This window comes from Bos indicus, chromosome 14, assembly GCF_029378745.1.
Source record: "Bos indicus isolate NIAB-ARS_2022 breed Sahiwal x Tharparkar chromosome 14, NIAB-ARS_B.indTharparkar_mat_pri_1.0, whole genome shotgun sequence".
NCBI lineage: Eukaryota > Metazoa > Chordata > Mammalia > Artiodactyla > Bovidae > Bos > Bos indicus.
The window spans coordinates 81,873,096-81,888,024 of NC_091773.1; the positions used below are offsets into that span (position 1 = coordinate 81,873,096).

Below are 14,929 nucleotides of genomic sequence, written 5' to 3' on the forward strand. Positions count from 1 at the left end.
CTCCCTGAATTAACTTGTATTCTCAACATAAAATTTTCTTGTGATGTCAGTAACACAGTAAAATCGGTGTACAATTATTGTGAAAGGGACACTTTTTATGTGGGCCTCTTAAGTGCTCATTGGAAAAGACCCTGATGCTGGGAGGGATTGGCGGCAGGAGGAGAAGGGGACGACAGAGGATGAGATGGCTGGATGGCATCACTGACTCGAGGGACGTGAGTCTGAGTGAACTCCGGGAGCTGGTGATGGACAGGGAGGCCTGGCGTGCTGCGATTCATGGGGTTGCAAAGAGTCAGACATGACTGAGCGACTGAACTGAACTAAGTGCTAGTGCATTCATTTGGGAGAGAGAAGAAAGTTCTGGACAGTGACGCTTGCAAGTGGCACATGCTAGCTGTGGCCGCAGCAGGGGCAGGTGGTGTGGGGACGCAGATTCGTGTTAGAGACTGGCCCCTGCTTTCTAAACTGATGTGACAGGTACGCTACTGAAGTCGGTGTGGTGGTGGTGGCGGTTTAGTAGCCAAGTTGTGTCCAACTCTTGTGACTCCATGGACCACAGCCCGCCTGCCTCCTCTGTCCCTGGGATTCTCCAGGCAAGGGTATTGGAGGGGGTTGCTATTTCCTCCTCCAGGGATCTTCCCAACCCAGGGATTGAACCTGGGTCTCCTGTGTTGCAGGCAGATTCTTTATCATTCGAGCCACTGGGATTCGTGTCTTACCTGGGTTCAGATCAAAGCTTTGCCTCTGCCCTGGGTGGTACTCTGGGCAAATCACACAGCCCATGTATTTCATACTTTCCAGCTGCAAATGGGACTGATAATAATGATGCATGTCTTATAGAGCTCTTGTGGGGACTGAGCAGGTGAGCATCGAGGGCTCACGATGGCCATGACTTCCAGATACAGAATTGTTAGTTTCTTCCGGCCTCATCAGGCACCTCTGCAGGTGTTGAACATAATGGGAATTATTCTTCTGAGTCAAACGATGACATTCAAGGTATTGTTTTTATTTGTGATGTAGCCCTTGAAGCTCAGTCAGTAAAGAATCTGCCGGCAACGCAAGAGACCCAGGTTCGATTCCTGAGTTGGGAAGATCCCCTGGAGGCGGGCATGGCAACCCACTCCAGTATTCTTGCCTGGAGAATCCCATGGACAGAGGAGCCTGGCCGGCTACAGTCCATGGGGTCACAAGAGTCAGACATGATTTAGTGACTAGACCACCAAGCACCGCCACCAGCCCATACATTGGGTGCTTTCCTTCAGTTGTGATCAGCTGTCTACCTTTTTTTTTGGTACTGTCTGTATTTTCAGAATTGCATTTTAGATAAAGTTTACGTTAAGCCAAGAACTGAATTAAAATACAGTTCATTTCCTCTGCTCCTTTGCTTTAAATTTAAATACAATATTGAAGGTAAGAAGAATTTATTTTTATTTAAAATGATAAATTGAACTAATTTCAGTTTGGGGCCATCGTGAATAAAATTGCTGTGAGCATCCGTGTACAGTTTTTTGTGTGTACATTAGTTTTCACTGCTCTGGAATAAGTATCCTTGGGTGTAATTGCTGGGTTGTATGGTAATTTCACGTACTTGTTTCTGTCTTTATTCCTGGCTGCTCTGGGTCGCTCTTGCTCTGCGTGGCTTGCTCTCGCTGCAGGGAGCAGGGGCTCCTCTCCTGGTCCACAGGCCTCCCTTTGCAGGGGCTCTTCTGGTTGCCAAGCGACGACCTCAGGCAGCTGGCTTCAGCAGCTCTGGCACATGAGCTTAGCTGCCCTACAGTGTGTGGAATGGAGAAGGCAATAGCACCCCACTCCAGTACTCTTGCCTGGAGAATACCATGGACGCAGGAGCCTGGTAGGCTGCAGTCCATGGGGTCGCTGAGTGTCGGACGCTACTGGGCAGCTTCACTTTCCCTTTTCACTTTCATGCATTGGAGAAGGAAACGGCAACCCACTCCAGTGTTCTTGCCTGGAGAATCCCAGGGACGGGGGAGCCTGGTGGGCTGCCGTCTATGGGGTCGCACAGAGTCAGACACGACTGAAGCGACTTAGCAGTAGCAGTAGCAGCAGCGTGTGAAATCTTCCCAGACCAGGAATCGAACCCGTGTCTCCTGTAATGGCAGGCATCCTCTTAACCACTGGGCCACCAGGGAGTTTCTAGGTATACTTTTAAAAGAAACTGCCAAACTGTTTTCTGCGTGGTTATACCATTTCACAGTCCTGTGAGCAACGTGTGAGTGGTGCCATTTCTCTACCCACTTGCAGCATTCGTTGTTATCACCGTGTTTTATTTTGGCCGTTTGGATAGGTGTGTATAGCGAAATTTCATGTGATTTTAATCCGTATTTACCTGATAGTTACTGATGCTGAACACATTTTCATGTGCTATTTGCCATCTGAACAAGGTATACAGATGGCATATCTTTGATGAAATATTCGTTCAGATTTTACCCGTTTGCTAATTGGATTGTTTGGTTTTATTTGCTAGTGAGTTTTGAGGTTTCTTTATATAGTCTAGATACTAATCCTTTGTTGAATGTGTGGTTTACAAATATTTATCCTAGCCTATAGCTTGTCTGTTCATCTTCACATGAGCTTTCACACAGCAAAAGTATTTTATATTGATGGAGTCCAGTTGATCAAATTTTCTTTTTATGTGTTTGTATTTTTGGTATTAATGCTAAGAACTCCTCTTTGAGCCATACATTCCATGACTTTGTCCTAATTTTTTACTAAAAGCTTTATGATTTCACTTTTTTACCTCTAAATTGATGATCTGCTTTGAATTAATTTTGGTATAAAGTATACAGTTTAGGTCAAGTTTTCTTTTTCTTTCTTTTGCATGCATATTAATTGTTCCAACACCATCTGTTGAAGTACTTTTGAACGTTGGTATAAAATCACTATATGATTTTTAAATCACATTTAGATTTAAAATCATATTGTTCAGCATATTGGTATGGGTCTGTTTTTGGCTTTTCTCTTTTTCGCTTATGTATGTGTCTATCTCTCTGAAATACCCACTAGTTAAATATAGCAAGCAGTCTTGATGTCTGGTAAAATGATTCTTTCCACATAATTATTCATCAAGATTGTCTTAACTATTCTAGGGTCTGTGCCTTCTTATGTAAATTTTAGAATAAGCTTGTCTATGTCTTAAAAAAAGTTTCCTGGAATTTTGATAGGAATGGCATTAAACCTATCGATCAGTTTGGGGTAGCTGGCCTCTCTACCATGTTCAGCCTTCCTGTCCGTGAATATGGTAGACGTCTCCATTGATTTGCATCTTCTTTGGCTTCTTCTATCAATAGCGTAATTTTTACCACACAGGTCTTGCACATGTTGTAAGTATATACCTAAATATTTCATTATCTGTGGAGTAATTATAAATAGTATTAAATTTATCATTTTTGCATCTGAGTGAACACAAATTGTACCTCATTGTGATCTTGATTTTTTTTTATTACCGTGATCACCAGTGTAGTTAAACATTCTCTTTTATCACTTATTAATCTTATGTATATCTGTCCATTCTCTTACATATTTATTCATTTTTTTATGTATTCTTCATGTGGATTCTTTTTCAGTTTTTTATATTGCACATATCTTTTCCCACTTGTAGCTTATCTTTTTATATTATTTAAGGTGTTTCTTTGATGAACAGCTTACAAATTTTAATATCACTAGATATGTCAATCTTCTAATTTCTATTCAACTAATTTTATATCTTATTTTGGAGATATCTACAATTTTTATCTCCAAGTGAAAATAACTAATGAGCTAAATTAACAGAGCATTTTTATTGCAAACAATTTTAAAATGGAAAATACCAGTATTAATATTCCTCTTCCAAATAAGCAGAGAAACTGTTCTCTAAGACCCTATCTACAATGTACCCAAACAATTAAAATTTTTTTTTAGTTAAAAAGGAAAATAATATCTCCAATAGTTTTGGAATAAAAAGAAAACGTTTCATTTCAGGAAAGTTTCCCCATAAAAAGTGAGGGGCATAGATTCTTAAAGCTTATTAAGACTTTAATTTTCCCTGATTATTTGCAAAACACAAACTAATTTCTATCTCATGACTTCTTACATTGTTCAGTTTTAGGATATTTCAGTGTGGTACAGAGGACTGACTCCTAGGTCAGTAGTGATTCTGCATTTGGCTATTAAAGAAGAGAGATTTGGTGCCCAAACTGTAATATATACACCTTGGGTTGAGCTGTATTGTTTGGCTACATAGTCAGCACCTGAGTATTCCTTGGCAAACACATGTTTTCCCCATTTGGTAAAAGGATCTAGGTATTCCACGAAAATGGAAAAATAAACAAACAAACTACAAGCTCCTTTTACTAAATGTGGCCTGTGGATACAGAGCTATATATGAAACTGCTCACCCTAACCATAATAGGTCAACTGTTTGCCCTCCAGGAAAAAACATATCCGATTTATTTATGAAGACTTCTTTATTTTGTTTTTCATTACATATATTATAATTTTTGTCTTATTGTCATTTTAATGTTTCAAAATGTTGACATGGACATACACACACATATACACTCACACAAAATATTCATGATCTGCAGTCCTAATGCGAAAAATCAGCAAAAATAAGAGACGTTACTTATATAAGAGCCAACAAATGTCTGTCTAGCCAAGGCTATGGTTTTTCCTGTGGTCATGTATGGATGTGAGAGTTGGACTGTGAAGAAGGCTGAGCGCCAAAGAATTGATGCTTTTGAACTGTAGTGTTGGAGAAGACTCTTGAGAGTCCCTTGGACTGCAAGGAGATCCAATCAGTCCATTCTAGAGGAGATCAGTCCTGGGTGTTCATTGGAAGGACTGATGCTGAAGCTGAAACTCCAATACTTTGGCCACCTGATGCGAAGAGCTGACTCATTGGAAAAGACCCTAATGCTGGGAGGGATTGGGGGCAGGAGGAGAAGGGGACGACAGAGGATGAGATGGCTGGATGGCATCACCAACTCGATGGATATGAGTTTGGGTAAACTCCGGGAGTTGGTGATGGACAGGGAGGCCTGGCATGCTGCAGTCCATGGGGTCACAAGAGTTGGACACGACTGAGTGACTGAACTGAACTGAACTGAAGCCATTCTTTGGGAAACACAAACTATAGTAAGCAAAGCTTCTAAAGATACTGACAGCATTGTGACGTTTTTAAGGATTCTTAAACACATTAAGGTATTCTAGTATTTTCACTTTGTAAGAGGTGGTTTTCACCTCATCCAGTGCAGACTTACCTTATATCAGACAACCGCCATCTTTGTTGCAGACTTCTGGTAGCCCTTTACATCTTGCCCGCAATCTCTGTGGGCATAGACTCACCCTGAGGGCAAAGCTCAGGGTGCTACCAGTCCAGCCACTGGGCATCCTTTTCTCAGTCTGTATTCTGAAGCTTGATTTAAGTAAATGAAGTACTGAAATGAGTTCCAGGGATAAAATCTAATAGTCACATGGACACAATATGCAAAAGGATTTGAATTGGGGAAAGTTCTCGAGCTCTTCCAACTTTCTTCTTGTACAAACCCTTCCTATTTTAGCACAAGCCTGCGTCTTTTTGAGATTAAATGGCCCTGACTTTTCCTTGAATCCAGGAAGCCCGTGTTTTTTTCTCTTATCGCTTCCTCTCGCTCAGACTTATCAGAGCAGGAGAGCCGCACTCTGCTTCCTGGCCGCCTTCCCATCCCTGCTGACCCTCCTGCATGGGTGTTGCTGAGATCTTTCCTGGAAAGAATCTGCACACTAAAACCCAAAGCTGGATGCTCTTGCACAGACACTGCTTTTTCAAATATGTAGAAGGCTCGAGTTGCCAGTGTGCTGTGAACCCGCCAGTGTCTGCTAACTATTTCCAGAACATTGGCTCGGTTGCCAGGTATTACCATTTTTTTTTTCTCCCCTGGTGAAAATGCATTTAAAAGAAGGGTAATAAAAATATGGTTGCTTTAATAGGAACTTTATTGTATTCTTAGCACCAAGTTACCTGAAAGACATTAAAATAGACTCATTCTTTTAAAAGTTGCAACAGTAACATGGGTGCTTTTTTGGTCTATACTTTGCAGAAGTGAAATTTTTCTGTCAAACACCGGCTATTGCTGATATTGTAATCCTGGTCGATGGCTCATGGAGTATTGGAAGATTCAACTTCAGACTGGTTCGATCTTTTTTGGAAAACCTGGTTACAGCATTTGACGTGGGCTCCGAGAAGACACGAATTGGTGCATCTTTTTTTTTAAATTAACAGCATCGGCTCCTAGTGTGAAACCACCAGGAAGCTTCTTAAGAAATTTCAGATTCTCTACCAAATGTTTTTCAGAATTTTAGGTTTAACTATAGAAATGTTCCCAAAAGGGCAAGTTTGCATCAATAAATATTTATTTCTACTAAATAATGTGACAATGTCACTCAATTAATTATTGAACATATTTCAATTTTTCTGGAAAGCCAAAATCTTCTCTAACAATAATAATTATTTTATTATTAATAATAATTTAAAATAATAATTTAAAAGTTACTATTGGTTTAAGAATTTATCAGGTAAAAGTTTTCTTTTTATTTAAAAAGCAATTGAATCAAGTGAAATGTTTAATCAACAATTGGAAAAAGTTTTATTGTGTGAGATACTTTTGCCAAATTCTTGCTGTGATAAAAAACAACAAAAAAGTTGTAAATCTTTGAGAAATATATCCACTTTATTAGATAAAGTCTCCTAGTTTCACTTCTAAGTAGCCCGTAAGGAAACTCTTTTCTTTGGGAATAAAAACAAAATACAAACACTATAGTGTATACAGAAGTCAAAATATAATGTCACACATGAAGCTTGTATGAGGTTGTATAAGCTGGTATCAATATTACCTCAATTAAAAAAATTAAATACATCTAGACCTTTTATCTACAAACATGATCAGACTTTTAAAAAATGCTAAGTTCCTGATTGGGTGCCTACTTCTAGATGTCTGGAAAATGTATACATTCCATCAGCCTCCAGGTATGCTGAAAATTCTTTAAATTGATGTCAGGAACTCACTTTGAAATTTCTCAGGGAGGCAGAGAAAAAAATGTTGCAAAATTTAGCCACCCCACCCCGCCTCAAAAAACACTGGGCCTTCATCATTCTAGTCTCTCGAATGGTCCACTGGGCCTTCGAGTAACCCTTCATTTCTGGGTGGGCTTTCTCGTCCTTCTTTTCCAGGCCTGGCTCAGTACAGTGGTGACCCCAGAATTGAATGGCACTTGAATGCCTTTAACACCAAAGACGAGGTGATCGACGCTGTCCGCAATCTACCATACAAGGGGGGAAATACTCTCACAGGTATGCTTGTGTTTAGTCCATGTTTTTGGCGGCATGTCTTGCCAAAGCAGAGTTGTATTACTTCATTTTGTCACTGTGTATGTCTTAGCATAGTATTTTTAAAGCAAGCTAGCCTTTAAAGTTTTAAATGGCTCTTGTCTCTAACTCACATTAGAAGTCGCATACAGAAACCTCATCCCTTTCGCTCTACAAATGTAACGTCCCAGGAAGGGCTTGGTTGAGCTGGAAGAGTACCCAGCAGTCCTTGACGCTGACAGCCTTAGGAGCCGTCTTAACCCTTTTCAATTCATTTTCCTTTCTTTCTGTACCCGTTTTCTCCTCCAGTCACCCTGTCAATTTAATAAAAACAAAATCCTACCTAAGTTTTAAAGGAAAATAATTTCTTTGTCCTTACTCTGCAGTCAATGGTTATCATGAAAATATTTATGGAGCTTTGGCTCACCAGCTTTTTTGATAAATGAGTCTAGTCAGTCTTTAGCATCTGCAGCTTTGACCAACCAGGGATCAGAAATGTGTGGGGAAAAAATTCCAGAAAGTTCCTAAAAGCAAAGCTTGAATTTATCACATGCTAGTAACTAGTGTTCTTGCCTGGAGAATCCCAGGGATGGGGGAGCCTGGTGGGCTGCCGTCTATGGGGTCAGGCAGAGTCGGACACAACTGAAGCGACTTAGCAGCAGCAGCAGCAGTAACTATTTACATAGCCATTTGTATTGTATTTGTTATTATAAATAATCTAGAGATGGCGCAGAGTATGCATGTAGGTTACATGCAGATACTACGTCATTTTACGTAAGGGACCTGGGCATCTGTGGGTTTGGGTGTTGTGGGGGGTCCTAGAACCAAGCCTTCTGTGGATACCAAGGAACTACTGTAATGTAAGAGCATTTATATTGCAATTATCCATGGCCCAACCCCAAGGGCTTGCCTCGTGTCTCAGCTGGTAAAGAATCTGCCTGCACTGCAGGAGACCTGGGTTCGATACCAGGGTTGGGAAGATCCCCTGGAGGAGGGAAAGGCTACTCACTCCAGTATTCTGGCCTGGAGAATTTGTGGACTGTACAGTCCATGGGGTCACAAAGAGTCAGACACAACTGAGCGACTTTCACTTTCAACCCAAGGCGTTATCACAGGTTTTAACCCTTACATGCTGTTTCCTTCTATAGACCCACAATGTGGATGCTCAGTTTAAACAATAGAGATGCTGTCATTGAATTTTAAATAAACCACTGAAATCCTGATCAGTACTTTGCCAGTTTGAGGCGTAGTCTAACAAGTTTTTTGTTAATACAACAAAACTGTATTAAGCATGAATTGCATAACATTATTCAGCATTTCTTATTTTTGAGGAGTGAAGAATGTCATACTCAAAAGTCAGGAGTTCAATTACCACTTTAGATCTCCCCTTCTACCCCCATAAAGCAGAGAATCTGTGGTTTCTTTAGATTACCATGAACAAAATGAAAAGTGTAGCCATAATATTTGGGACAGTTGCTCCTGTGAGGGTATTCTTGGTTCATTGTAAATTAGAGAGGTTTAGATTTTCTTTTCTTTTTTTTTACTTTTTATTGATTTGTTTTTTTGGCTGTGCCATGTGGCATGTAGGGTCTTAGTTCCCCAACCAGGGATCAAACTCACACCCCCTGCATTGGAAGTCTTAACCAAGGTGTAGATTTCTTGTGTGCAAACCTGTCAGCATTCATTGTCTAGGAATCCATTGTTCTTTATAAATACTAGTTTCTGAAATGATGCAGTATTCATAATTTTTATTACCTGTTTTGGTGGATTTTAGTGTTTCATCAGATTCGTTAAAAAATAGTTCATTGTAAAAATGAAGATAAAAGTTCACATCTAATAAAAGCTCTTCTTTCTCATCTTGTGATTACGTTTTGGAGAATTGAAAGCCTTTTTATTTGAAATGGTTGGCTTGTCTTTATTTTTCCTTGTTTTCTCCTAGGTCTTGCTTTGAATTACATTTTTGAAAACAGTTTTAAACCGGAAGCGGGAGCAAGGACTGGAGTGTCCAAAATTGGCATTTTAATCACAGACGGAAAGTCCCAAGATGATATCATTCCACCATCCAGAAACCTTCGTGAATCTGGTGTAGAGCTGTTTGCCATAGGTACGTGTTAATTATGGTCTTGTTTCAACAATGGACATGGACACCCAACCATTAAAGCTGTATATAATGCAGTTCACTGAAAGCCAAGAGACCTGAGCGCTTTCCAGTCTTTTTTTAAACAAATGTATTGCGTTTAGTTGATCTACAAGCTTGTGTTAGTTTCTTGTGTAAAGTGAGTCAGTTACACACGTCATCTATCCACTGTCTTTTAGATTCTTTCCCCATGTAGCTTACTGCAGAGTGTTGAGTAGAGTTCCCTGTATACAGTAGGTCCTTGTTAGTTATCTATTGTATATGTGTATAGACGACTCTCCCGATTTATCCCTTCCCTCTCCACCCCATTGGGTCTACTCATAACCAGTCATGTGATCTGAGTCTGACTCCTCACATTAAAAATGGAAGTGGCGGAACTGAAGGATCTTACTGTGTGAGAATCTCTAGGCTGAGACACCACACATGAAGTGTTGTGAAAAGCATAAAGTGAAAAGGTTAGGTCCATAATTGTTAGCCTTTAATTAGTCAAGACTTTTCTCTTTCGAATCACTTAATAGCTCTCTCTTCTCTGATAGTGCAGAGAGAAAGCAATCAAAGAATTGAGGTCTTGTAGCTAAGAAAGCACAGAGTCGTAGATGTGCAGGATTATTTCTTTGAAAATAACCCTGCGTAGGTGTAGGTATATGGGAAGAATACACATGGCACATGTAGGATAATGCGTAATATTTAGCTGATGCAACTTTGCTCCTGATTAAATTGTTTACATTGTCTTTGGTGATAGGAAGGCCTTCTATTTAGTAGAGACTGAAAAGAAAAAAAAAGAAACAATTCCTCTGACTCATTTCTAGATTTGTCACTCAAAGTGTGGTTCATAGCATGTTTCATTGGAGAAGTATTTGCTTATTTGCTGGATGGCAGGCGTTGTGGTGGGTGATGGAGCATACAGATGAACAAGATAAATCCTTCCAAAACAAATTCCTTCCAAGTCATGATGGCCGTTTCCTCACTTTTCCATGCTCTTTACAACAGTGAAGCTGTTTTGTTTGGAGAGGTGAGAGAGAGAGGCATTTGGGGCTTATTGTCTCTAGAATATTCTTAAATGAATCCAGACTTGGTTTTAACTGAATGCTATGAAAACTATTATTGACATTAAGCTCATTGCTTCAGCATGCATGATGTTATTTTGTTATTGTAGACACAGATCCAACAGTGCATTTTAGAAGCTATTGTAGAAGTCTTTCAGTCAAGGAACATCAGGGAGATTTGATTTAATTTTTATTTTTAATTTTGCTGTACTTTTGTTCAACAACAATCCCTACAGAAGACTTACACTAACAGGGGATTAATTTATGTGTTTACTCTCCATTCTGTGGTCTCGTTAATAACGAATGGATGAGTTAAAGTGAACTCATCCAGTCGTGATTTGGAATTTTTCTCTCTTTTTCTCTGGGAATTACCTGGAAATCAGTAGTGTTCATTTTCTTATAACCTCCTAAAGCAAATCGTTCAGAAACAATTGACTCTTTGTTACTCAGTCTGTTGAAGCTGTCAGATAAATTAAATGGCACACGGCCAGGCATCTAAGAAGTAATTACCGTTGCCTCAGGTAATCTCTCTTCCTTGCTTCCCTCTTACCTCTTTTTAACATCCGTAGATAATTGCAGTGACAAGGATTTTTAAAGAAATGTTCCTTCTCCTGGAGAAGAGAAATCTACATTTACACTCATGAAACCCAACCTTGTGTCTTTTTCATTTTTTTAAAGAATTTTTAAAAATTTATTTTTTATCAATTGACTGTTTTATTTACTTATTTTAAATTTTGGGCAAACCCCGTGGAATATGGGTTCTTATTTCCCCGTCCAGGGATCAAACTCACATCCCTGGCACTGCAAAGCTGGAGGACTGCTGGGGAAGTCTCCCCCTTTTTCTAGATTCAACCGTGATATATGTCGTCTTCTGAGGTGCAGCTTGATAGGGTCATTAAGGGCATACGACTTTGGATCCAGATTGCCTGAGTGGAAGCCTTGCTGTGTATTTACTGGCTGTGTTTCCTCGAGCAAGTGAATTAACCTCTCATCAGCTCACTTATCTGTAAAATGGGAGAAACAGTGATGCCCAACTCACAGGACTGACTGTGAGGATTAAATGTGTCACTATGAGGAAAACACCGCCACGCCTGGGGCATGGGGAGCACACTTTAAGGTTAGCATCCACAGCTGTGACAGACCGAAAATTCCCTGAAGGACAAGGATTTTCTGTCTCGGTTTAAGTAAGCTAATGTTTATAGAAATTTAAGCCTGAGGTTCTGATAGTGTAGAGGACTGGTTTAATTCCTATTGCTTCTGCAACATTTATGAAAGACAGAAGTCAGTTTCATCAATACATCCTCCAAAACTCGGGTCTCCTGCATTGCAGGCAGATTCTTTACTGTCTGAGCCACCGTGGAAGCCCAAGATGGGCTGAAGAAAGTTAAGATTTAGTAATCTGGGGACTTCCTTGGGGGTGCAGTCGATAAGAATCCACCTGCCTGTGCAGGGGACACGGGTTTGATCCCCAGTCGGGGAAGATTCTGCATGCCCCAGAGCACTGAGCCCTGTGCTGCAAATACTGGAGCCCATGTGCCTAGGGCCTGGGCACCAAGTGGAGCCCTACCAGGAGAAGCCCGTGTACCAGATCGGGAGTGGGCTCCTCTGTCCACAACCAGAGAAGCCCGTGTACCAGCTCGAGCGTGGGCTCTGCTCTCCACGGCCAGAGAAAGGCGTGCAGCAACGGAGACCCAGTGCAGCCAAAAATAACTGACTGACTAAATAAGTAGAGCGGTGTGTCCGTGTCCAAATAAAGAAAAAAAGATTTAATCATTTAATCATTTGAAAGGGACTTCGAAGAAACAATCTGCCGGGAGACGTGCCTCTTGCGAGAAAAGGCGCGTTGGTCGGGGTGCGGACTGGCGGGTCGCAGCGTAGAGTACCGTCACTACGAGGCTCCCGGTGACCCTCCGACCCTCCCTGTCGTCCCCAACGCAGGGGTGAAAAACGCGGACGAGAAGGAGCTGCAGGAGATCGCCTCCGAGCCGGACAGCACGCACGTGTACAACGTGGCCGAGTTTGACCTGATGCACACGGTTGTGGAGAGCCTCACGAGGACCGTGTGCTCCAGGGTGGAGGAGCAGGACCGCGAGATCAAAGGTACGCGAGCCTCTGCCCGCCGGGCGTCCCTCGGGGCGGAGAATGGCCTGTGGTCTCTTCATCCTGGCTTTCCGGCAGCGCTGTGTGCTTCCACGCTCCGGATCGGCAGAGTAGACAGGGGACATACGGGGCGGGGGGCGGCGGGGTTAGGGGGTGGGGGTGAGGTGAGGGGCGGGGGCGGGTACTTTAAACCACTGGATAGTTGTTTCCATGCTGCTGCATGTAGGCCATCACGCTTCTTTGTTTTTAATTAAATGTTGGACTTTGAGATAATTAAACATCCACATGAAGTTGTAAGAAACGTATAAAGAGTGTGTGATGTCCTACTGGTTCTCTCAATGGTGACATATTGCAAAGCCGCAGTATGATGTCACAGGCAGGAAATTCACATTGGTCGAGTCAAGATACAGAATGTTCCTGTGGCAGGATCATTTCTACTGTCCTTCTCCAGCTGTATTCCCTCCCTGCCCCAGCCTCTTCCTAACCGCTGGCCAGCATGGGTCTGTTCTCCCTCTCTAAATGCTTGTCATTTTGGAAATGTTAAATAAATGGAATTACATAGTATGTGAACTTTTGGAATTGGTGTTTTTCACTCAGGATGATTTCCTGGAGGCTCATCCAAGCTGCTGCATGTCCATAGCTCTTGTTTTATTGCTGCATCACGTTTCATGTTATGGCTGCACCACAGTTTGCTTAACCATTCACACATCGAAAGACATCTGAATTCTTTCCATTTTTGGCTGTTACAGAAAAAAAAAAAAAAAGCAGCTATGAACATTCCTGTGTAGGTTCTTGTATGAACATAAGTTTTCATTTTTCTGGGATGATGCTCAGGAGTGCAACTGCTTCATCACATTACGTGTTCAGTGTAGTTTAGCCTAAGAGCCTGCCAGACTGTCCTCCGCCGTGGCTGCCGCGTTCAGCGTTCCCGCGAGCACCGCGTAAGTGACCCTGTTTCTATGCTCGTCACTAACGTTGCTGTTACGGTTTTTTATTTTGGCCATTCTGATCGGCATGGAGTGCAATCTCATTGTGGTTTTAATGTTCATTTCCCAATGGCTAGTGAAGTTGAACATCTTTCCTATGCTTTTTCCCCTATTTTTAAGATTCAAATATTTTTAAAATTTCTTTACCACTTTGTGTTGGTTTCTACCACACAGCAGCGCAAGTCAGCCTCGACTGTGCTCTCACCTCCACCCTGACCTCCCTCGCCTCCCCACCCTCCAGGCCTCCCGGGGCCCAGATAGGCTTCCGGTGCAGCGGCTCCTCACCTGCCCTGGTCTCCCCCCGGGTGTGTGCCAGGGCTCCAGGTGCAGCAGCTCCTCACCTGACCTGGTCTCACCCCAGGTGTGTGCTGAGGCTCCTGGTGCAGCAGCAGCTCCTCACCTGCCCTGGTCTCCCCCCGGCTGTGTGCTGGGGCCACTGCTCTCTCCAGTCGTCCCAGCCTCTCCCTTGCCCACTGTGTCCACAGATCCGTTCTCCACCTCTGTGTCTCCATTCCATCCCCGCAGATAGGCTCATCAGTATTGTTCTGGATCCTGTGTGAGTGTGTTAACGCATATTTCGTGTGCTATTTTGCCTCTGTATATCCTGAAATGTCTGTTCATATCTTTTGCCCACTTTCTAATTGGACTCATTTTGGGGGTGTGTTTTTTTGTGTTAGCTTTTAACTTTTGAGATTTGAGAATTCTTTATTTTCTAGATAATGATCCGTTGTTAGATATGTGTAGATATGTGGTTTGATAACAATAAGTGTGTTAGTCGCTCATTCATGTCCGACTCTTTGCGACCCTGTGGCCTGTAGCCCTCCAGGCTCCCTGTCCCTGGGATTCTCCAGGCAGGAATGCTGGAGGGGGCAGCCATTCCCTTCTCCAGGAGATGTTCCTGACTCATGGATCGAACCCAGGTCTCCTGCCTAGCAGGCAGATTCTTTACTGTCTGAGGCACCAGGGAAGCTGATAGTCCATTCTTAGACAGGTGGTTTGTTAATATTTTCTGCCAATTTGTAGCTTACCTTTTCATCTTTTTAACAAGGTCATTTGCTGAACAAAAGCTTTTAATTTTGATGAGGTCCAGTTTATCAATTTTTCATTTTAGGATGAGTGCTTGTGGTGTCAAGTCTAAGAACTCTTTACCTGACCTTAAATCCCAAAGAGTTTCCTTTTTATTATTTTTTCAGAAAGTTTTATATTTCACATTTAAAGTTAATTCTTTGTAAAGGATTTGGAGTTTAGTTTAAGGTTCTAACACTACTTGCTAAAAAGGCTGCATTTCTGCCGCTGAATTAATTACCTTGTGGCTTTG

At 41.9% G+C, this 14,929-nt stretch overlaps 1 protein-coding gene across 4 annotated transcripts in view; it reads left to right on the plus strand.

Annotated features, from left to right (window-relative positions):
- Window positions 1-14,929, plus strand: part of COL14A1 (collagen type XIV alpha 1 chain) — a 234,110-nt gene that overhangs the window by 53,012 nt on the left and 166,169 nt on the right. For all 4 annotated transcript variants that reach the window (XR_011570692.1, XR_011570693.1, XM_070802990.1 and 1 more), the window contains exons 6-9: window positions 6,078-6,233; window positions 7,208-7,327; window positions 9,282-9,446; window positions 12,464-12,625. Coding sequence is in view for 2 of the 4 variants with exons in the window: in XM_070802990.1 (XP_070659091.1) it covers window positions 6,078-6,233; window positions 7,208-7,327; window positions 9,282-9,446; window positions 12,464-12,625 (603 nt within the window). In the remaining 2 variants the exon portion in view is untranslated. The remainder of the gene's footprint in view (window positions 1-6,077; window positions 6,234-7,207; window positions 7,328-9,281; window positions 9,447-12,463; window positions 12,626-14,929) is intronic.